Source organism: Camelus dromedarius, chromosome 23 (genome assembly GCF_036321535.1).
Source record: "Camelus dromedarius isolate mCamDro1 chromosome 23, mCamDro1.pat, whole genome shotgun sequence".
Classification (NCBI taxonomy): domain Eukaryota; kingdom Metazoa; phylum Chordata; class Mammalia; order Artiodactyla; family Camelidae; genus Camelus; species Camelus dromedarius.
Window position 1 is genome coordinate 24,380,688 of NC_087458.1, and position 24,757 is coordinate 24,405,444.

Sequence of the window (24,757 nt, forward strand, 5' to 3'; positions counted from 1 at the left end):
AGAAACTGTCAAACTATCCTCCAAAGTGGTTAAACCATTTTAGATTCCTGCCAACAGTGTATGAGAGTTCCAGTTGCTTCACATCCTCACCGACACTTGATATGGTCAGTGATTTCAATTTTAGACATTCCAATAAGTGGTTAGTGGTATGCCACTGTGGTTTTAATTTACATTTCCTTCATGATCACTGATATTGAACATCTTGTCATATGCTTATTTGTCATCTTTATAGCTCCTTTGGTAGAAGGTATATTTGAAAGTTGCTGAGAGAATAGATCTTAAAAGTTCTCATTATAAGAAAACAGTGACAACTATGCAAAGTGATAGGTGTTAACTGAATTTATCGTGGCAATCATTTTGCAATATATATGTGTATCAAATCATTATGTTGTACACCTTAAATTTATGCGATGTTACACATCAATTATATCTAAATAAAGCTGGAAAAATGCAAAAAAAAAGAAATTCAATTGTTTTGTAATTTGGTTAGTGGATAAATGAGATATTTAAACAGTTACAAGTGAAATAAAATTAATATACTATTTATGAAAAAAAGATGAAATGTCCATTCAAAATTTTGGCCCATTTATTATTGGTTTGTTTATTTTCTTCTTATTGAGTTTGAGAGTTCTTTATATATTCTGGATACAAGTCCTTTTTCAGATACATGATTTACAAGTATTTTCTCTATGACTTGCCTTTCCTTTTCTTAACAATATCTTTCAAAGAGGGGAAGTTCCTAATTTTGATGAAGTTCAAGCTCTCATTTTTTTCCCTTTTATGGGTCTTGCTTTTGGTGTTGTATCTAAGAGAAATTTTGTGCAATAACATCATGAAGATTTTCTCATACAAGTATTAAAGTTTTAGGCTTTATATATTCAGATCTGTGACCCATTTTTCTTATATGGTGCCAGGTATATGTTGAAGTTCAGTTTTTAGCATTTGGATACTCAGTCATTTTAGCACCATTTGTTGAAAAGATTATCCTTTCTCTATTGAGATGCCTTTTAATTTTTGTTGAAAATCTATTGACTGTATATATGCGCATGTTATTCGGACATTCTATTGTGTTTTGTTGATCTATGTGTCAACGTTGTTGCCATTATCAAACTGCCTTGATTTCTTTAGTTTTGTGATAAATTCTGAGATTAGATAATGTAAATCCTCCAAATTTGTTCCTTTTCAAGATTGATCAAACTATTCTAGGTCCTTTGCTTTCCATATGTGAAAATTTTAGAATTAGCTTATCAACTTCTCAAAAAAAGCCTGTTCGGATTTTGGTTATGATTATATTTTATCTATTGATAAATTTGTGGAGGATTGACATCTTAACAGTATTGTGTCTTTGAGTCTGCGCAGATGGTATATCTCTTCATTTACTTAAATCCTTTCAACAAAGTTTTATAGTTTTCAATGTATAGGTCTTACATATGTTTTTTAAGATTTATCCCTAAGCATTTCATATTTTGGTACTGTCACAAATTGTATTCTCCTGTAATTTCAATTTCTGATTATTCTTTGCTAACAAAATTGCCATTGGATTTTTTAAAATATTTTTTAACATTTTTTATTGATTTATAATCATTTTAAAATGTTGTGTCAAATTCCAGTGTTAAGCACAATTTTTCAGTCATACATGGACATATACACACTCATTGTCACATTTTTTTCTCTGTGAGCTACCGTAACATTTCGTGTATATTTCCCTGTGCTGTACAGTATAATCTTGTTTATCTATTCTACAATTTTGAAATCCCAGTCTATCCCTTCCCACCCTCCGCCCCCCTGGCAACCACAAGTCTATTCTCTGTCTATGAGTCTATTTCTGTCCTGTATTTATGCTTTGTTTTTGTTTGTTTGTTTGTTTGTTTGTTTTTTAGATTCCACATATAAGCGATCTCATATGGTATTTTTCTTTCTCTTTCTGGCTTACTTCACTTAGAATGACATTTTCCAGGAGCATCCATGTTGCTGCAAATGGTGTTATGTTGTCGGTTTTTATGGCTGAGTAGTATTCCATTGTATAAATATACCACATCTTCTTTATCCAGTCACCTATTGATGGACATTTAGGCTGTTTCCATGTTTTGGCTATTGTAAATAGTGCTGCTATGAACATTGGGGTGCAGGTGTCATCTTGAAGTAGGGTTCCTTCTGGATATAAGCCCAGGAGTGGGATTCCTGGGTTATACGGTAAGTCTATTCCTAGTCTTTTGAGGAGTCTCCACAGTTTTCCATAGTGGCTGCACCAAACTGCATTCCCATCAGCAGTGTAGGAGGGTTCCCCTTTCTCCACAGCCTCTCCAGCATTTGTCATTTGTGGATTTTTGAATGACAACCATTCTGACTGGTGTGAGGTGACACCTCATTGTAGTTTTGATTTGCATTTCTCTGATGATGAGTGATATTGAGCATTTTTTCATGTGCCTATTGATCATTTGTATGTCTTCCTTGGAGAATTGCTTGTTTAGGTCTTCTGCCCATTTTTGGATTGGGTTGTTTGTTCTTTTCTTACTAAGTTGTATGAGCTGCTTATATATTCTGGAGATCAAGCCTTTGTCAGTTTCATTTGCAAAAATTTTCTCCCATTCCGTAGGTTGTCTTCTTGTTTTACTTATTGAATTTTTTAAAATATGTTGATCTCATATCCTATAACCTTGCTGACCTCACTTATTCCTGCTAAGAAGTTTTTTTTTCCCCAGATTCCTTAGAATTTTCTATCCACATAATTATGTCATCTGCAAATAGGGACAGTTTTATTTATTCCTTTGTAATCTATATGTCTTTAATTACTTTTTCTTGCCTTATTGCACTAGCTAGACTCTCCGGTACCAGGTTGGGTAAAAGTGGTAGGAGCAGACATCCTTGCCTTGGTACATCTTAGGGGGAAATTATTTACTCTGTCATTTTTAAGTATAATGGGAGGTGTAGACTTTTCATAGATGCCCTTTATCATATTGAGAAAGTGTTATTTTTATTCCATGTTTGCTGAAAAAATCTTTTAAAATAAGGAATAATTGTTGGATTTTATCAAATCCTTTTTCTGCATATACTGACTGTCAATGAGTTATCTTTTAAGTCTTTCAGTATGACAACTTACACTGATTGATTTTTGAATTGAATATTAAACCAGCCTTGCAGTCCTGGGATAAACCCCACATGATCATGATGAACTGCCTTTTTATATATCAATCACTAAATTCAGTTGGTTGAAATTTTGTTTAGAATTTTTGCATTAATGTTCATGAGGGATGTCAATTACGTAGTTTTGTTCTGTTTTCTAATATGTTTGGTTTTCATATTGGGGTAATGTTGGCCCCTTAGAATGAGTTGGGAAGTGTTTCATACTCTTCTGTTTTATAGAGCAATTTGTGCAGAATTATATATTACTTCTTCCTTAAATGTTTGGTAGAGTTCACCAGTGAAGCCATTTAGGTTTGTGGGAAAGTTTTCAATTACAAGATAGAGCTATTCAGATATAAGGCTATCCACTTTCTCTAATGGACTTAAGGAAATTCCTTTACTAGATGTAGGGCTGTTATCTCTTCTTGCATGAGCTCATTTGCTTTGGTCTTGTAAGGAATTTGTAATTTCATCTAGTTGTCTAATTTATTGATAGAGAGTTATTCACAATATTCCCCCATTACCCTTTTTAACAATTATAGGATATCCAGTCTTTTGTTCTTGCTATTGAAAATTTGTGAGTTTTTTTCACTTTTTATTTTCATCAGTCTGCAAAAAGATTTATCAATTTTCTTAACCTCAAAAACCCAGCTTTTGGTTTTACTGACTACTGTTTTCTGTTTTCTGTTTTCTTAATTTCTACTCTGCCCTTTATTATTTCCTTTTTTCTTCTTAGTTTGGGTTTAATTTGCTCTTCCTTTTCTAGTTTCATATGGTATAGCTGAGCTCATGACTTTGAGACTGGCACATAAACAGTGGAATGGATAAGTATATTTTGGTGTATAAAGACTGGTATATAGAATACATGCAATTTCCTGGTCTTTTCTATTCTATATCTGTGTGTTGTTTAAATGACTGTTCTTATTAAATTCTACATGTGTATTTTATGCTCTCCTGTATGTGTGATAGATCTCACAGTTTTTTTAAAGTAGATTGTAAAATTTTTTATATGCAACATCTTACTAATAAATTTTAAAATCTTCAGTAGATGAATTCTTTTCTAGGAAAAATAAAGTAACATTAACTTTAGAAGGATAAAATTTGCCAATTTTCAGAGAAAAAATTGATGCATTTATAAAAAAACAAACAAACAACCTAAAAATTTTGTCTGGACTCCACAGATAGGTGATTTCATACTTTAAAGGAGCAGATAATCCCCATGCTATATAAACAATTTGAGAGCATAGGTAATGACTGAAAGTTTTCCCAGTTTATTTTCTATAGCTTTCAAAGTTTTTTTTTAAATACAGGAGAAATGAACTTCATAAATATAGATGCTAATTCCAAATTTTAAAATAGCAAATTCCATTCAGTAGAATATTAAAGTAATAAAACACTACAAATAATTAGGGTACCTGTCAGAGGAGTAAAAATATTTTACTATTTGAAAATGTGTTGTTATAGGTATATTTCACTTCTTAGTTAGGAGATGAAATATCTCAGTTTTACTTTCAGTTCTAGAAAGGCCTCAGAGGTATTCTTTACAACAGTCTGATACGACTCTGAACTGAACAGTCTCTTGGAGCTTGTGTCCCTCACTGAGCATCTGAAAATGTGCTCACATCTCAAGCCTCCTGCTACCCACCCCCAGATGTGGTGCATGTTCTGGTTTTGGTAGTCTGGTTCTGGGGACCCACTGGCCTGTTCCATAATATACCTTTGTCCTCATTTACTTAAACGGGGGTAGAGCTCTGTGAGGTGAGACCATGTTTTCAGATAACGACAATTTTAGAATGAGGATTTCAGGATGCTTTGAGGTGTATCTCCTCATTAAATTTAAGGCTATAGCAATGTGGGGAGGACATTATTGTGAGGGACCCTTCCTCAGGGGACCTTGGGGACCTATATAAAGCCATCTGTATTAGGAGATCTAATGAGAGCTTTGTGCAATGGGCCATTTGTTGCCTGCCCTACTCCAGGCCCTGACTGAAGGTCCATGACCTGACCATCTCTTGGAGAACCTACACTTTCCACCAGGCTAATTAGGTCTTCTGTTAAACTCTGTTCTACTTACTAACACTTTGCAAGCAATTTCAGATTGGTGAACTGGGGAAGTGTTATCAAAGGAGGCTAAGAATCTACTTTCCCACCAGAAATAAGACTTTAACTGATCCCATGCTCAGGCCTTTTTTCCTACCAAATGCATATGACCCCTCTTTAAGCCTGAGGCTGGGGTCTGCTAAGGGTACATCAAACTAGTTTATGGCTCAACAGTCCCTGCACTTGCCATGAGAGTGCCTCAATACTCTATATTAAAAAAAATTAATAATTAGTTCATTAATTTTCATCAAGGTTATCTTCATTTCAAATTCATCCCCATCCTGACTTCTTCTGTCTTCCCTGATCTCCTGGACAACCTCTGTGATACCTGAATCTTTATGACATCAGACTTTGGGACTTGTATGGCCTCATCCAAACCCCACAGGGTGAAGAGTGGAAGATGGTTCTCCAGAGAAGCTTTGTCCAATGGGGGTATACTATGGTGCTGTGGGATTTGTGGCACACCCCAGTTACATTCTAGCAGTTGAAGAAGAACACCTTGCCAACCTGCTGGACTGATATTTGGATGACATTAGTGATAGTTTCCAACAATCAAAAAAATTTCCTTGGGTTCCTTTCCAATAAATGAAAGTTGTATGATGCTGGACTGGATTCTGGAGTGGGAGGCTTCTTATGTAAGCATTCTTTGGAGTTTGATCACTCTTACTGATGGTTCTCACTTCACTCTTCCACCATAACCACCTAGATAAAGTGCTTCTTCATGATGGCTTGGGGATTACCTACCTCCCCAAGAACATTAAGGCAGTCTAGTAACTAATGACCCTAGTTACCTCCCACCTAATTCTGGCACAGTCAGTCTGACCCTACACAGCTGTGCTGCAGGTAAATGCTTGTGGCCATGTTCCAAGAGGTCTGAGTTCTCGGGATCCTTAACCCCTGTGCCTGCTTCTGAAAGAAGTTGGTCTCAGTGCATATCAACTACTTCACTTGGGAATGAGAATTACTTGTCATGAAGTCTTCATTTGAGGCTTAGAAGCACTGTGTCAAAGAGTCCTGGCATCCAATGAGAGTATATTGGTACTGCTGGAGTCAAACCAGCTGCTGAAAACCTGGAAGAAACTTAGCCACCAATAAGCTAGATTGATGTCTTTTCAAGTGCTTTATATTGATCATCTATAATGTGCCAGGCATCTAGATGTAGTCATTGATACCCTGGAGTTTAGTCATAATCTGGGCTAATGGCAGACTGCCTGGAAGGATTTCTGAGATAACCTTCAGCAGGCCAAGATTGATACAAGACACACATTGACCAGCACCTGATAATGGTGAGAACATGTGGGAGGGAAGTATCTCTTCTCAATACCAAAGAAATTACCTAACATGATGGAAATGAAGACTTACAGCTAGGGCCCTTCAAACTGACTTCTGGCCGCAATTGGCTCCCTCCATACCATTCTTTCCTATCTCTGCCCTGTGATGGGACAGGCTGCAGTCACCTCCTTATGTTGCCCAAGATGCTACTGCCAGCTTCATGATTTGGCCCTCCAGAAGTATGACTTTGAAGGGTAGTGCTGTGGACCTGCCTCTTGCAACGTTCTAGCAGGTAACTCAGGGAAGTCCCAGCTTTCCCACCCTTTTGGGGTGACCTGGAGATGATGGATTCTTAATAACTACATTACTACCATAGTCTTACCACTGGTACCTTGTAAAAGGTTATCTCCTGTAGGCATCTGTTCTCCTGTTTTTGATCCACTACAATAGGTTTAACATTTGGACCATCCCTTCCTAAATCTTCCTTCACCCCAGACATGAATGTTATACCTTTTACTTTACACCAGAAGCATTTATTAATACAGTCCTGAATTAGACATTTTCAGAAATAAGAGTATTGATGAAAGGAGATCCACATGTATTGATTAGAACCAAGCTATCTATAGCTGGTCAAAGGTGATGTTGAAGATTTTGAAGGAAAACTTGCTTAACTCTGTGGAAAACTTGCTTGACTCTAGATTATTCTGAAAGTTTCATCAAAAGACTCCCACTGATATTTCCCCATCAGAAGTTCTGTGATAGTATTTTCAGTATCTCAGAAATTACAAGAGAATGACTACCTTCATAAAATGCAAATTCAGCTAGAGAATAGTTGAATTATTTCTCATGGATGGTAAATTAACTCTGAAGAACTAAAATTTCAAAAATTTAATTAGTATTTTCAAAATTGACAAATACCTTTGTTCTAGGTATAATAAAGAAAGTGAAATAATATATGCATCAAATCTTGTAACTAGAAGGCTCTTTAGGGGCGGTGGTGTGATGGAGCCTTATGCTGGCTCACAAGAGATGACTGTGCAGACTTCTTCCCAATTTCACATTCAGTGATAACATATTAAATTGATGAATACCACTGAAATTGCCATGGTGGGAGTATATACCATGGAAATCAACAAATGCTACCAATTTGGGGTTTCCCACCCCACCAGAGAAGGTTTTTATCAGCTCCCCACTGCACAGGGGTCATCTAGAGTAAACTAACAACCTCATTTGCTTTTAATAGATGAAGACTATTAAGAGTTAAGAAGTCACAACCAATTAGGTGAACTTAGGACTAGAACCCAATATTTTCTTCTCCCTTACTTGATTCCTCTTTTCTGATATGCAATAAGACATACCCTAATGCTCTGATTGCAGAATTTAGACTTCTCAGTGACGTTAACAAAGCTGTGGTAAACTTACTTTACCTCTATAGGCTTCTATCCTTACACATAACACAAAGGTTTGGATTTAATTTCTAAAGTTTTTTTGGCTGTGACATTTCACAATAATTCCACAATTAAAAATAAGCCTAATAATTAGGAAAATGTGAGACATATGACTGCTTTTTATGGTTTATAGTACCATAGTACCTAAAGTTTATAGTATCAAGTACCTAAAGTGGATGATTCACCATGCGGTACAGATTTTTGATGGTGTAAGTGACCAGATCACCTTCTGCAGAGAAATAATGTTTCCTAATTCTCTCTGCTTTTACTTGCTGGTAAGGAATAATGCATCTTTTAAACATTGAAACCAGTTCTTAGCTGTTAGGAAATCTTGGTAAAGTAAATGTAGTTTTGCTATTCACTTTAGCAGAATGTAACCTGCTGTCGACCTATCCTGTGTCTCAATAAAGGGTGAGCAAGTTTTCCAGAAAAGTACTTCAAATCTTTATTCATTCACTTTATCAGAGGCAGGAGAAGTGATATTTTTGTAACTTTTAAGAGCCCAGGTCACCTGGATTAGCATCTAAGCCTATCTGTGACTGTATACATGACCTTGAACAAGATATTCAACTGCTCTAATTCTCAGTTTCCTCATCTAAAAAAATAAGGATAGTAATAGTCTCATAATGAGGGTCAAATGAGTTAACAGTGCACAATACTTAGAACAGAGTCTGATATATAATTAAGTGCTGCGTAAGTGCTTGCTACTGTTACTGTTACTGTTGTACGATTACAGTTGACCCTAGTTAGTTGCATAACATTTATTGGGACAGACCATTAGACCTTAGTAAATCCAACAATCTTTTCTGCATCTGGTTTTATGACACTTAACTACTCCTTTTTCCCATTACAATCCAGATCCCAAACCCTATTGACAAGAGATGATATGATTTAGGTCTGTATTAATAGAAAATCACTTCTGCACAAATCTTTAAATTGAACTGATTGATTCAAAGTTAACTGAATGGAGTTATATTTAGAGGAATTGTTCTTAGCAGGTCCTCAATAGGAGTGAGTGAATAAATGAGTTCGTATAATGTGATTTTTTTCTGCTTGGTGATTATCTTTTGTCTCTTTTCAGAGAGAATGTTATGAGTGGATCACCACATGCTCTCACCTCCTTTCTGGCCTCAAAGGCAGAAAAATTAAGTTACTGACGCGTGAAGAAAAACAGCACCTACTTGGAGAAGAGGTATTTGCCATGTGTTAGTTAGTACTGGCCATTATTCACGCTCTTCCTGTATTTCAGTAGATAAGGGTACAGCAACTTTTTCCAATCCATGCTCTGAATCCTCATTCATTTACTCTGTCAGGAGAGAATTTTGGCTGTGACCAAGAGCATGGGCAGCTCTTCTCCCTTCTAAGGAAGAGGATCATCCACTCAAACATCTCTACTCACTTTCTTGGAGGATGATTTTATCTCCTACTTTATAAAGGAAAGGATGGTTTTCAGAGGGGAGCTGCCTGCCACTTCCTGAGGCATATCCTCTGTCATATCTGCTTCTCCCCTCAGTCTCAGTCTTTCCATCCAAGGTTATTTCTTCCTTTGAGTACTTAATCCCATGTGCATTGTCCTCTCTCTTTTGTATCTTTAATGTCTTCCTCCCTAGTGGTCCCATTTAATCAATGTATAAACATTCTGTGAACATGGTCTTTCTCCGATCTTAAAAGATATATCCTCTGATTTTATCTCCTTCTCTACTACTACTTTCTCTCCCTCCTACCACAGTCACTTTTCCTGAAACACTAAAACTACTGTAAGGTCACCAATGATTCCTTATTGCCAGATCCAAGTATCTACAATCTCGTATTTAACCTGACTTCTCTGCAGCATTTGATCCTGTTAACTGTTCACTTTTTTGGTAATCCCTCCTCACAAGACAAAAAATTCCCCATTTTTCTCCTACTTCTTTATTTCTTTTCACACTCCATCTTTTAGTCTTCCGCCTCTGCCTGCCTCTTAAGTGTTGACATTCTGTCCTTGGCCTTTTTCCCTTCTCATTCTACACCCTACACATTTCTATGTTAATCCTGTAGTTTTAACCACCACCTGTTCACTGAGGATCCCAAGTCAATGAGTATCATGTACTTAATGGCAGGCACAAATGTTTATTTTTACTTCAGTCTCTTTGAGGGAGTTAACCTCCAGCAAAGTCTGAAGAAGCCCCATTGCTATCAGAGCCACAGACTATACGGGTATGATCTGGTGGCCAATATGTCATTGCTCTTGAGTCTGAGAAGAAAGGTTCTATCTATACACTTGCAGGACTTCTATTTTACATTTAAACACTGAAGAAATACCACCTTCTAAATTATACACCTTTAACAAATTCTCATTCTTCTTTGTTGCCTAGATCTTGGCCAAAATTGTTTTGAATTAACTACTGAATAATTTCATCAACACTTTACATTTTAAATTTTAGTAGTTTTAGAAACTTAATGAAGAGCCATAGACATGATCCTAGCTGCACATCAGATTTGGGAAAAAAATTCAAGAACTATACAGAATCACAGAGACTTGAGAACAAAAAGAATTTTAAAGGAGATGGAATTCAACCAACCATCTGATGCATGAATCTTAGTATAATACCTGCACTTGATCATTAGGCCTATGTTTGAGAATCTAAAGTGATGGAGAACTACCTTCAGAGTTAGCCCACTGGTTTTTGGTGAGCTGTGACTATTAGACCATTATTCTTTTATTGAACTAAATGACATACGCTTCCTTGTAGCTTTTTTCTACCTACTGGTCCTAGTTCAGTCTTCTGGGATGATATGAAAAGACTGATTTGCCTTCCACATGATAGTATTTCCAGCTATTCCATGTGACAGTATTTCTAATATTTGAAAATAGCCACATTCAACCTAAGGCTATTTCTGAGTTTTCTATTATTTTATATTAATCTGTCTATTCACAAGTCATCACCACAATCTTTTAATTATTGAGGTTTTATGATACATTTTTATATCTGGTAGGGCTAAGCCCTCCTCACTGATCTTTTTTTTTAGGTGTTCTATGGCTATTCTTGCTTGCTTATTCTTCTGTATAACACTATAATCTACTTCTGGAAAATGTATGGTTTTTAAAAACTAGGACGATATTAAATTTATATGTTAAGTTAGAACAGCCATCTTTATGATGTTGAGTTGTCCTATGAAGAGTATGGGATATATGATGTCTGCTTTTATGCCTTTCAATAATGTTTTATAGTTCATTTATTTTGCACATTTCTTGTAAGTTACTCCTGAGTATTTTATTTTGGTTTTTGATATTTTAAATAGGATCTTCTTTTTCATTTTATCTTCTATGTGATAACTGTTTGTATATATATTTTTCATTTTTATATTTTAATTTTATATGTGGTGACTCTAGTAAATTATCTTATTGATAGTTTTTAAGTAGATGCTTTTGGTTTCTCCAGATATTTAATCGAATCACCTGCACATAGATGTAGTTTTTTCCTTTCTCTTTCAATTATTGTGCTTTTAATTGCTTTTTCTTGTCTAATTGCATTGAATAATTCTTCTCTTTCCTTCTGCTTTAACTTTTAGAATTTTCTTTAGTGAGGATCTACTGGAGGCAAACTCAATTTTTGTTTATTTCACCCTCATTCTTAATTTTTTTTTTTTGGCTGGGTATACAATTCTAGGATAATATTATTTTCTCTCAGCACATAGATGATACTGTTTCCACTGTTTTCTGGATTTTATTGTTATTAAACTGACAATTGAAAATTCAGCTGTCCGTTCTTTTGAAGTAAATCCATCTCTTCTCTCTGGCTACTTTAAGATTTTCTTTTTGTCTTTGGCATTTTGCAGTTTCACTCTGATACGTGTGGGTGAGGGTTTTCTCTTCTTTTTTTAATTTTGCTTGGGATTCTATTGGTTTTCTGAATCTGTGGCTGTGTATCTTTCATTAGATCTGGAAAATTCTTGGTCATCATTTCTTCATTATTGTCTCTACTGTATTTGCTCTCTCCTTTCCCTCTGGAACTCTGGAACTCTGGAAAGATATGTATTAGAATCTGTCCCCTATGTCGTATAACCTTCTTTCATATTTTCTGTCTCTTTGCCTCTCTGCATTGCATCCTGGACAGTTTCTTCTGGCTTATCTTCTAGTTCTCTAATTTGCTCTTCAGCTGAGTTTAATCTGCTGTTAAACCTTTCTGTTGAGTTTTAAATTTAATTGTTGAAGTTCTATTTGGTTCTTTTTCAAGTCTGATCATTATTGTGATCTTTCTCTCTTTACTCATCATTTCAATCTCTTATTTCTTTAAAGGGTTAAATATGACTATGTTGTCTATCTAACAATTCTAACATATGATGTATCTGTATAGGGATGTTAAATACAATGTTATTTATAATAGTAAAACACCAGAAACAGTATAAGTATTGATCAGTAGGGGACTGGTTTCATAAATTATGGTATGTTCAAATAATGCAATTCTGTACAGATAAAGTAGATGATTATGTAGTGGAATAAAAATCATCCATGATATATTATTGAGAAAAGCAGATTGTGACACATATATTATTATCTCATTTGTATTAAAATGTTTACATATGTATAAAGCTGACTAGAAAAATATTCAGCAAAATGGTAGACGTTATTACTCCTGAGAATTGATATGATTAATTTCTCTGTAACATTCAAATATTTTACAGCAATAATATTTTATCTGGAAAAAAGGTATTTTCATTTTGGAAAAATATCCTAATATACTGTGAATATTTTTCTATACCATGTACATATTTCTACAGCATAATTTAGAATTTTTATAAAATTTCTTGTTGTATGGTTTATATCCTAATTTTACTGCATTTTCCTATTGTGGCCATGGAGCTTATTTCTAGCTTTTGTTTTGTAAGCATTGCTGCAACAAACATCTGAAGGACAGTCTTCAGTCAGTATTTGTGCAGACTCCATTGAGGTATCAACACTGTTTTCTATTTTCTCCTTTGCCTTTTCTGGTGGTCCTCTCACACTGCTGAGGCAACTTTTAGCCTCCTTTGCAGGCTCCTCTTTATTTCCTGGCCCGTTGTGTGATTAGGTCCTGTCCTCAGGCCTTGTCCTCTAGTCATTTTCACAAGTTCTCCTTTGGTGATATAATTTACTTTCTTGGCTTTAACTAATGCAGATAATGTTAAATCTTTACCTTTAGCCCAAATCCCTTCATCTAATCTCCAGATCCACAAATTCAGCTACTTACTGGCTATTTCCACTTGGATATCTTAGTGGTGACTCAGACTCACACAGCCTAATCTGAACTCATCTGTTCCCAAATCTGATTATCCAACTTTGTTCATTATCTCTGTGAATGGCATTATCATCTATATAGTGCCCTAAATCATATGCTGGGTGTCATTCAAGATGCTTCCTTTCCCTAACCATCCCATATCCATCCAATCAATCAATCACTAAGATTTACCTCCCAAGTATCTCTTGAATTCTCATCCTCTTCATTTGTGCAACCCTGTGTTGTTCATTCCCTACAGTTGCCTTTTTCTTCTCCTAGCTCTTCCTCTTGTGCTCCCCCACCTCCCTTTTTCCTTCCCTTACACCTTCCCTTCCTTCCTCCTTTTAAAATTTATTCTCCAGTGCTAGAGTGATTGTTTTAAATCAAGTTATTGTTACTGCATTGCCTTCAGGATAAAATCCAATCTCCCTGGCATAACATTCTAGCCCTTCCTATGTGATTGTGCCTCTGGCGATCTGCCTCTAAGTTTCTGTCTTACTGAACTACTTTTGTTCTCAAAGCCGGTCATGCACATACAGCATCTTCTGCCTTGAATTCCCTGTGCCATCTTTTTTCCCTTATTCATCCTTCAAGAAGAAACTCAGACATTATGTCTTCTAGGGAACCTTCTTGACCAAGCCTCTCTTTCACCCTCATCTACTGCCAGATCTGGATTAGGTGCTCCTACTCTGTGACTATACGCATCCATAGCATTTTCTTGCCCACTAAATCGTAAGCTGCCTAAAGGCAAGGACCATTCTTATTAACCTTTGTATTCTTTTAACTAGCATAGCGCACATTTGCAGGGTTAGTGCTCATTAAATTTTTCTGAGTGGAATAATCACTAGTATCATGCCAAAATATTTATATCTTAAGCTATAATATAATATTGTTTCATATCACAGGGCACTGTAAAAGGATTAAGTGAGCCTGAAACAGACAAGTCTCTTAAAGAGGATGAAGAAGGTATTGAGGATAAGAAATTTGAGGAGGAAAAGGAAGAAGAGAAAGCAGAAGAGGTAAGATTATTTAGTATTTTTTTTCCTTTCCCTTTATATTTTTGAAGAGTGAATGTCTAGTGAATACATACATACACATACACACAATATTAAAAATAGGTCATCTGGAGGAAACGCTTCAACTTCCCTCCTTTCCTCATATAAACCACACCTGCAGACACACTTACCTCTTTATTTTCCAAGGTATCCCTTTTCCTTTCTAAATTCAGCCATTTCTCATTAGCCTCATTCATTCACACCTATAGTACTGTTAACTACACAGTTCATCTCTTACCCTGATGCTGTTTCTTGATCCCTTCATTGCTACATTTTTTCAATAAGTAGCTTAAACTCTGTCTGCACTTTTTCAGCTCCCTAAACTGAGCTGCCTTTTCTCATTCCTCCCAGGCCCATCCATGCTTCTCTTCTTACCTTGTCTCCACCACTGTTGTGGCATTAGTAGCAATAACAACCTTTCTTGGGGCTCCTGTAATAATGATAATAGTGAAAATACGATGATAACTACCGATAACTGAGTGCCTACCATGGCCTGTATGCTTTGCACATGTTATCTCTTACCATACACCACAGCCTCACGGTCTGTAGGTTGTCTTTTCATTTTGTTTATGGTTTCATTTGCCGTGCAAAAGCTTTTAAGTTTAAATAGGTCCCCTTTGTTTATTTTTGCTTTTATTTCTGTTGCCTTGGTAGACTGACCTAGGAAAACATTGCTAAGATTTATGTGAGAGAATGTTTTCCCTAGTGTATGGTCTGGGAGGTTTATAGTGTTTTATCTTATGCTTAAGTCTTTAAGCCATTTTGATCTTACTTTTGTGTATGGTGTGAGGGAGTGTTCTAACTTTGATTTACATGTGGCTGTCCAGCTTTCCCAAACCACTTGCTGAAGAGGCTGTCTTGTCTCCATCATATTATATTCTTGCCTCCCTTTTGTTAAAGATTAATTGAGCATAGGTGTGTGGATATATTTCTGGGCTCTCTATTCTGTTCCACTGATCCATATCTCTGTTTTTGTGCCAATACTATGCTGTTTTGATTACTGTAGCTCTGTAGTATTGTCTAAAGTCTGGGAAGGTTATTCCTAAAGCTTCATTCTTTTTCTTCAGTATAACTTTGGCAATTCTGGGTCTTTTTTTTGATTCCATATAAATTTTAAGATTATTTGTTCTAGTTCTGTGAAAAATGTCCTGGGTAATTTTATAGGGATCGCATTAAATCTGTACATTGCTCTGTGTAGTATGGCCATTTTAACAATATTAATTCTTCCAAACCAAGGGCATGGCATATCTTTCCATTTCTTTAAATCATCTTTAATTTCCTTAATCAATGTTTTATAGTTCTCTATGTATAAGTCTCATCTCCTTTGTCAGGCTTATTCCTAAGTATTTTATTTATTTTTTGATGCAGTTTTAAAAGGGATTGTTTCTCTATTTTCCTTTTCTGATATTTCATTGTTAGTGTAAAGAAATGCAACAGGTTTCTGTATGTATACCTTGTATCCTGTTACCTTGCTGAATTCATTTATCAACTCTAGTGGTTTTTGTGTGGAATCTTTAGGGTTTTCTATATATAATATCATGTCATCCACATATAGTGACAACTTTTCCTTTCTAATTTGGATCACTTTTTTCTTTTTCTTGTCTGATTGCTATGCCTAGGACTTACAATATCATGTTAAATAGTATATATAATTCTATTGATGTTTAGTTGGTTTACAATGTTGTGTTAATTTCTGGTGTATAGCATAGTGATTCAGTTATACACACACACACACACACACACACACACGTGTGTGTGTGTGTATATTTATATTCTTTTTCATTTTGGTTATTATAAGATATTGAATGCAGTTCCCTGTGCTATACCTTAGGACCTTTTATATATAGTAGTTTGTATCTGCTAATCCTTAACTCCTAATTTCTCCCTTCTCCCACTTTCCCCTTTGGTAACCTTAAGTTTGTTTTCTGTGCCTGTAAGTCTGTTTCTGTTTTGTGAGTTCATTTGTATCATTTTTTAAATATTCCACATATAAGTGATATCATATGATATTTCTCTTTCTCTTTCTGATTTACTTCACTTAGTATGACAATCTCTAGGTCAATCCATGTTGTTGCAAATGGGATTATTTCATTCTTTTTTATGGCTGAGTAGTATTCCATTATATATATACACACATCTTCTTTATCCAATCATCTGTTGATGGACGTTTAGATTGCTTCCATTTGGCTATTGTAAATAGGGCTGCTGTGAACATTGGTGTGCATGTATCTTTTCAAATTAGTTTTCTCTGGATATATGCCCAGGAGTGGGATTGCTAGATCATATGGTATGTCTATTTTTAGTTTTTTTAAGGAATCTCTGTATTGTTTTCCATTGAGGCTGCACCAAATTATATTCTCATCAAGGTAAGTATTATTGCTCCCATTTTACAGATGAGAAAGGTGAAGCTCAGAAAGATTGGCTGACTTACCCCAAATCATATAGCTAGTAAGTGGCAGAACCAGCATTCAAACCCAGATTAGTCTGGCACAAGAGCCCTTGCTAATTCCTAGGTAGACTCCTGCTGTCTGGCTTTCAGAACTCAAGATCACCTGACACTCTCTATTCTGTCTTAACTTCCCTCTTGTGTCCTCTCTGTGAATAATTTAAATGTTGGCATGACCCCAGGCTGTGTCTTAGCTCCTCTACTCACCTACATGCAGTAACAAAACATCGTATAACACCAAAGCCTCTCTTGACCAGCGTTTTCTGTTTTACTTCTGGTACAGTGCTTGGCATATAGAAGGCAAAATAAATGGAAAGCATTATTATTTGGCTACTAAATCTGTCCTACTTTAAAATGCCCTCCATTCCTTCTTCTGTGGCCTTAGTTCAGGCCCTTTCCTCTCCATTTTATAAACTGTTCAGCTTTCAAATATAATTTTCTCTGTAAAAAAAAATCCCTGAGTGTCTAGGCAGAATGCAGGGCCCTTTTCTGGGTGCACGTAGCTCTTGGATCACACCTCTGTGCTAACAGTAGTCATATATACCATAATTACTTTACTGCTTATCTGTCCTGCTTTTCTGTGAGTCCTGAGATCTGGAAGAAATCCTCTTTGTTTTTCTCACAGTTATTTCCCCTTGTCCCCACTTCCCCATCCCCACTAGTTACTCCCACAGTGTTTCCTGTAGGTCTTCAAAAATGCTTGATGAATGATTAAAGCAAATGGAAAGCTCAAGCTTCAAACGCGGCGGCAGGCATCTTGCCAAGCCTCTGTCACGCACCAGCTCACTAATAGGCCCTTGGCATTTCTGTGCCCTAGAAACCTTCAACGCCGACAGAGAAGGAAAAACTCATTCGATTCATTGGAGAAGACGAAAATGTTCATTCCAAACCTCTATTTGGAACAGATGTATTGTCTTCCTGGGTATGTATCTGAATCCCAACTAGGAACTTCAAAACCAGAGTGAAAGAGCTAGGAAATTTAACATTATGTAAAAATGCTGTGGGTCTAACACAGCTTTTAGCTTCTCTAAGAGAACCCGGGGCTCCTAAGTAGTATATTTTCCAGACTTTTTTTCCCCCAGCATCATCCCTGGAAAACTCTCATCGTTTCACCTTAGCTTTACAAAAACTTCTCATTCTCTTCCTTAAACCTCATTTTAAAATCAGCATTTTCCCCCTTTCCTTAATTTAACAATAATTAGTATTTGACCAATTTGAAATATATTCATTCAGCAGACTCTGTTGATAACTGTGATAAGCACATGCCTCAATCACAAGAGTTACTGGGACATTAGAAACTTTTAGATAGCAGCTGTGGAAACTCACCAGGAAAGCAGATTTAAAATTCTATCATGGAAAGTCCTAGGACCGTGGTAGACTCAAGTCAGCTCTGGATTGGTATCTCTCTGTACAGGATGCCATGACTTTAGGAATATTTGGGTGGGCATCACCCCATTCATCCCCTGAGGTGGTATGCAACATTTTGTGTGTGTGTTCATACTGTGCATTTTCTTGGGGAAGAGTGGTATGTGCTGGAAATCCATAAATGTCATCAAATTTCTCAACCCCAAATTTTAGAACCATTTCATTGTTAGAAATCTGCTCCATCTGCGTAGGCAGTGGTGTGTGTCAGGGTGGGGAGCTGTGATAAGAGTGCTGGTGGATGGCAACTAGATCACTGAAGTGGCAGCATGGCCCAAAGTAGAGGCAGATTGCGGTGGTGGGGGGTGTCCAAGTATGTGTGTCCAGGGAGGCTCCAATTCTGGTAGGAATAACTGGGATCTACCACATGGAGAGGCAGGCAGGAGGTGGCAAAATTGGAGTGAGTGGTGCATGGGGGGGTTGTAGTCACATTCTCCCAAAGTAATGCCTTTTCAACACGTTTTAAAAATAATGTCTTAATATGTCATTTGTTAGCACTGTGAGGCAAAGATGTAAGAGTAAGCAATGCAAACACAGTGTCATGAGACATATAAAAAAGGCAGATAAAGGGTAGCACCAATTATCTGCTACTCCTACTAGTCTCACCCAAGAACCCTGTTGTGCTGTCCAGGCAAGGCATCAGGGTTAGGCCCAGAGCAGTCAGGAAGCAGACAAGAAAACCAGAGCCTATAGCCTGGGGCAAAATGAGGGGCGTGGTGCTCATCTGGAGGTTGAAATGTGAGTGATTTCGCAATAGGAGTGGTGGAGGTAAGTCACCACCAGCTTGGACAGGCTAATTGCTTGTTCTGCTGAACCAGGGCCTCATTCATATTGTTACCTGATGCCCTAGTGTCCACCATGAGTGGGGGGTGGACTATCCATTATTCAAAACTCCCCTCAATTAGCTGGAAATCAGGACTTTGTGGGAATACCTGAGGACTGTACTCAAAGCAGGCACCATGTGCAAAACATGGCCTGCTCTGCCTGAAGCAGGCACAACTCCCCAGTTTGGCACTGTGCCTGAGTCACTGGTGACTCAGGTGACCCCAGTAAGCTTCATTCACTCGCTTCTACCTTTCCTGAGGGACGGCCACTCTGCCTTCAGGTGCAGCCCAATTGAATCGGGTCTGAGAACTTGTCGCAGGGCTTCCGTTGTGGTCCTCTCGGAATCAGAATCATTCCAACGCTGACCTTGCCGGAGAATCAGCCTGAATTCTGTAACCTTTCAGTTGACTGGCAGAGATACGGGATGATTACATTCAGCAGGCTCTCCCTGAGGCTGCACAAAGTGCTCGGAGCTGCAGCGGCCCCCAGCACTGCCGCCTGCCTGCATCAGTAGTGTTGCCTATGGCTCAGCTACCCTAACAAGCAAGACGTTAGAAACACCCTCTTTCAGGCCTGTCTTCAAACCATAGGTCCTGGCTGTCTATAAATAGTCATTCAGTATGAGGAAGGTGGGAGATTTTGCCGGACCACCTATGAACCCCTTTGGAAGGGAGAATAGGAGCCGGACTTGGAGGATCAGCAGTACTTTTTCACAGAGCTGAAAGAGGCCCTTAGAAGCCTGTGTTTTCCTCCCACAATACCACGTACCCCAAGCATTGGGATCAAGAGCAGTGACTAACTTACCCATTTTATAACAGCGACAGGGAACGGCCCTGGAATTAGTGGTTAAAGAAGATATGTGTAAAGCTGACAGGGGCACTATGGCCAGCTAGGAGTTCAGTGCTGAGAGTTGGATTCCAAGGAGCTGGGTCTGGAGCCACACCTTCCCTGAGATAGTCCCAAGCCATAGATGTTAGTCCTATCTAAAGCCCTGTTGTAGAGTCTGACCTCAGGAAGACCAAGGCAAAAAGGTCAAAGGTACAATTGGAGTCAGATAGAGAGACTGGCTTGAAGGTACAGTAGTTTGGCACAAAGAAGGTCCAAGGCAGTTGCTTCCAAGAGCCATGTGGCCCGTTTGTCTCTGTTATCATTATGGGTGAGAAAAGCATGGAAGCCAGAGGAAGCGTAGGAATATGAGAAGAGGCCCAAAGCTCTGTCTGTGATCACTAGATCAGTGAAGCAGGGAAGGTTCCCTTCTGACATGCGTACAGAATGCCATGATTCTAGAAGCCAGCATCCAGCATTTTGAACCATGGAAATTTCCTATTGAAGAGTTTGAAATGGGCTATAAAACATTAATCCATACTTGCCAGTGTCAAAACAGAGGGACGTTTTCCTCGCACATTGTAACTAAAAATATATCTGTTGAATGAATGAGGAGAGAGTCAGAAGGCTCCAATGTACACAGTTACCAGAGTACAGTCCTGGTTTACTTTGGTTTCCATCTGTAGTTAAAATTGTTTCATACACCTATAAACCATGTGTGGAATTCCAGTTCTGGAAGCCTCTGCTCTGAAATCCTTTCTTTCGGATTCAAAGAACAAACACTCAGTAGCATGTGCTGAAGCGGCACAGCCACGCTGCACAGCCACGCTGCACACTGCTGGTCCAGGCTGAGCGACGACAGCTCTTACTTTCCCAACAAACCAGCCCCAGAGGGGAGGCAAACAGAGAGGGGAAAATATGGGACTGGGAAAATAAGAGCGTAAAAGAGCTGCAGCAAAAGTGAGCATGTTTGGTACAGTTTTTCTTCTCTGGTTGGCTTTTGGGAAAAGCCAGCCTAGAGCAATGGAATGTGTGATTGGGACTGAGGCCCAGATGAGGCTTGGCTTTAACCCTCCAGATGACTGTGGTTATGGCCGCCTGTCATCACCGATCTCCCTTTCCATCTGTGATGTGGGGTGTGCCGTTTCCTTGCCTCTGAGAAACATGAATAAATGAGATTTTTTTTTAAAGTACACAGTTCTGGGAAAATATCATATTACTCATTTAAAATATGCTTATATATCTAGTTTTTGTCTTCTAAATTTTCTCTTTTACCATCCTCTTACTTTATTCCCTGGAATATATTTTGAGTCAGATTAAATAAAAGAGGTTATTTTCTTCATATTTGCCCTGCCTTGATATTTATAAGTTTCCCTAAGGAATTGAAAGATATAATTGGATTTTGCAATGTTGTAGGCTTATTTAAGTGAATTATTAGTAAGATAAATATAGTTAATTTCCTTGATCTTTAACTTGATTTATTAGAGAAACATGTTTACCCTTCTCTCTATTTTTTAAACTTTTTCTTCTTTTCCTGTTTCTTTTTGTTGATGTTATTTTCCTTGCTTCTTTACAACTCTAATTAATGTCTATATGAGTAGGAATAATTTGCAAGCTGGTGTGCTGTTTGGCCACAGGCAATCCCTGTTCTTCTTTGGTATTAAGAGTGTGCTTAATTATTTACTATATAAATATGAAGAGTAGAAAAACATATTCTGGAAGGGTTGGTCCAGAACATCCTGATGAACTAGGGTATTTCCCATTGGGATTCTCATTTCTTTCATAGTACATACTTCCTTTGTCAGAGAGAAGCAGCTGATCAAGGTACATTGGCCCCAAAGTATCTTGAAGCAATGGCTATAATTGAACGCATGCAGGAGAAGTTAATGTAAGTATAAGACACCACAATGTTAAGAAGACAAAGATTGCTGGCCAGGAGGTTTGGCTGAGACATGCACACTTCTTGGCTTACCTTTGGTTCCCCTGCTTCCCATTTCCTTACTAGTGGGATGGGTATTTTCAGATCTTCTGCTAGAGGCAATGACTATACTGCTCCAATAGGGACATCTGTCCTCATCTACAGTGGTGATGGAGGAAGTCAAATGTGTGTGTGTGTGTGTGTGTGTTGGGGGAGGAGGTGTTGGGAGTGATCTAATTCAGTATGTTTCTAAGAGATGAACTAGAGAACTACTGTGCACAGGAAAGAAGGTTACTTAACTCAGCCAGCAGGAAGGGAAGTATAGCTAAGATGTCTAAGAACACCAAGAGAAGAGCACAGCCACAGAGCCATATAACATGTGCTCTAGTAATTAAGAAGTGCACTTCAAACTGGTTTTCTTGATTGTAAGATCTGGTTTTAAAGGTGCTGGAAAAGAAGGGACCTGTTGGATTTAATTTGTTGGATTACATCAATAAAGAGAAGCCAAGATTAAGTACTGAAGAGGGATTCCTTGGCTATTGATGGAGAATACTAGATACCTAAAAGTCATATTTCACTAAGAAATGATAAATGTGTTATATTCTCATATCACACCATGACTGCAACTCTGACATTACCATCCAGAGTAGCCCCCAGGCCTCCAATGTTTGACTAATTAATGCTGTTGCCTTCCTTATTTGAACCCTTCAAATATAGTCTTCTAATGCCACTGCTGTTTTTTTAGATAGTAAGTTTCTATATATGAAAGATACTTTTCTGGACCTTTCTACTTTGTTTTGTTTCTCTGGACTTTGTCCACATCAGGGAGGTTGAAAGCAGAGCCAGACGAGCAGAGGAGAAGTTTGACGATGTAAGTGAGAAACTACATTATACCCTTATGAGAAATAGGGAACTGGAGAAAGAGCTAGAGGAAATATTGATGAAGTATAAAGAGAAGGACTCTGAAGGAGGAGAGGAAGAAGATAAAGGAGAAAGAGGAGAAGAAGAACAAAAAGAAGAAGAAGAAGAAGAAGAAGAAGAAGAAGAAGAAGAAGAAGAAGGAATGAGGCCAGTAGAAAGAGCCTCAAAGTCTTCAAAGAACGGTGAGGATTGCTTTGTCATTTTGCTTTATTTAGGCTGTTTTTTGAGTGAAAACTTGATTGGATCATAAATATTTTAGGAGAGTATCAATATCTTTGGTGGGGACTTAAACTAGTTCGTATTTCTCCTAGGAGTGTGCACACATATATTATACAATTATCTTTTTTTTTTCAATTGAAATACAGTCAGTCACAATGTGTCAACCTCTGGTGCATACCACAATGTCCCATATACAATTATCTTGTTCAGGCAACTCACAAAAAGGTAAACCAAATGATTTACAATGGTAGACTAATAAACTAACATGAGAAACAGTTTTACCTATAAAACTGGCAAAGGTTTTTAAAAACAAAGAATACAATGCTGGCCAGAAGGAGCAAAGTAGTTAGTTTTATAAAAAAAAAATGCTTATGGGTAGACAGACAGATATAACTCTTTCAGAAAATAATTTGAGAGTGTTTATGAGAATGCCTTAAAATATGCATATTATTTTGACTTAATTTCACTCTTGAGAATTTAGTCTGAGGAAATAATCCTAAATATGGGAACAAAGTTGTTGTGTGTCATTGTATATAATAGGTAAAAAATAGAAACAACCTACTTCTCCAATCATGGAAGAAAGATTAAATAGATTATGCTATATTAACATAGCTGAATGTTATGTAACCATTAAAATGGTATTTACAAGGAGTTTGTAATGACATGAGAAATTCTTATGTTAAAATATCAAATGCAAAAAAATAGGAATATGACACAATTTTTTAAAGCTAGAAAAAAGACCAGAACAAAATATATCCAAACATTGACACATATTATCTCTAGTTGATGGAGGTTTATGGGGAATTTTATCTTTATTTTTTGGTACTTAGTGGATTTTCTGTGATGAAAACAATCTCCTATGTTCTACAGGAAAAGGAATTTAATTCTTCATTTTCTTACCTCAAATTAATCTGTAATCTGTCCTCTAACAGTTCTTAATATCCCCAGTATTGGAGGCTATTTTTGATGTTTACTTTCATCTTCAACCTGAGGTCTATTCCCAGGACAACTCTTGGTGCAAGGGCTAGTTCTGAGAAGGTATCTACTCTCTGTTTTCCTTTGTCACACCTATCTACACCCATGCCCCCAGCAAAAGCAGTAAATGAGCCAGTCCCTCACAGTCTATGGCCTCGGGTATGGTGTATCACAGTGGTGGAAGAGTGTGAGCCCATTTTCCCTCCTTCCTTTAACGCTGAACTGGTAAAATGTTAATCTTTTCAGGTGTGAAGATCCTTTAGCTTTAGGTTTGAATATATGTGAGATAGTTTTCATGAGTTAAAAAAAATGTTATTGGAGTGTCCTTGGTTCAGTCCCCAGTACCTCCTCTAAAAATAAATAAATAAGCAAACCTAATTACCTCCCCACCAAAAATTAATTAATTAATTAATTAAAAAAAAGTTATCTTTTCATATTGTGGTGTAATTTTATCCTATTGATTTGGAAACTAGACTTTTCCAGATTACAGAAAAATAAATATGCAAATCATACAAAAGGCCTATGTGTTAAATTGGAGAAGTTACCGCAATATCAAATGAGTGACTTTAGTTTTATCAATTTCCATAAAACTCTTGGGAATTAGTTTAAATCCAGAAAAAAAGTTTTAATAATGTTAGGTAAAGGATAACTACACAGTTAGGCCCCAATCTTCAAACAATAACCTACATAAACTTATAGCTACTCTTTCCCCTCCTTTCTACACCCCCATCAGAGTCATTGCCAGAGGCTCAAAGTAGAGGATGAGAAGCCTTGCAAAGCTTAAGGAAACTGGCTGCTAAGCAAGGCAATCTCTACGCCATACAGGTAACCTGGACATTTCTCCAGAAAATCCACAAGTTAGATATTCCTCAGGGTTATCAGGCAGCTCCTTTAAAAAATCCAGACACCTCTGGAGCAACCTGACACTTATGGCATATACAGGGACATATTCGTATGAGTTAGTGTGGGGA

General features: G+C 37.2%; 1 protein-coding gene across 1 annotated transcript in view; it reads left to right on the top strand.

The window, feature by feature from the left end:
- The window catches only part of AXDND1 (axonemal dynein light chain domain containing 1), a 71,661-nt gene that overhangs the window by 44,354 nt on the left and 2,550 nt on the right, over window positions 1-24,757 (top strand). The window contains exons 21-25 of the mRNA XM_064478046.1: window positions 9,025-9,137; window positions 14,091-14,199; window positions 17,499-17,603; window positions 21,559-21,641; window positions 22,497-22,774. Coding sequence (XP_064334116.1) covers window positions 9,025-9,137; window positions 14,091-14,199; window positions 17,499-17,603; window positions 21,559-21,641; window positions 22,497-22,774 — 688 coding nt within the window. The remainder of the gene's footprint in view (window positions 1-9,024; window positions 9,138-14,090; window positions 14,200-17,498; window positions 17,604-21,558; window positions 21,642-22,496; window positions 22,775-24,757) is intronic.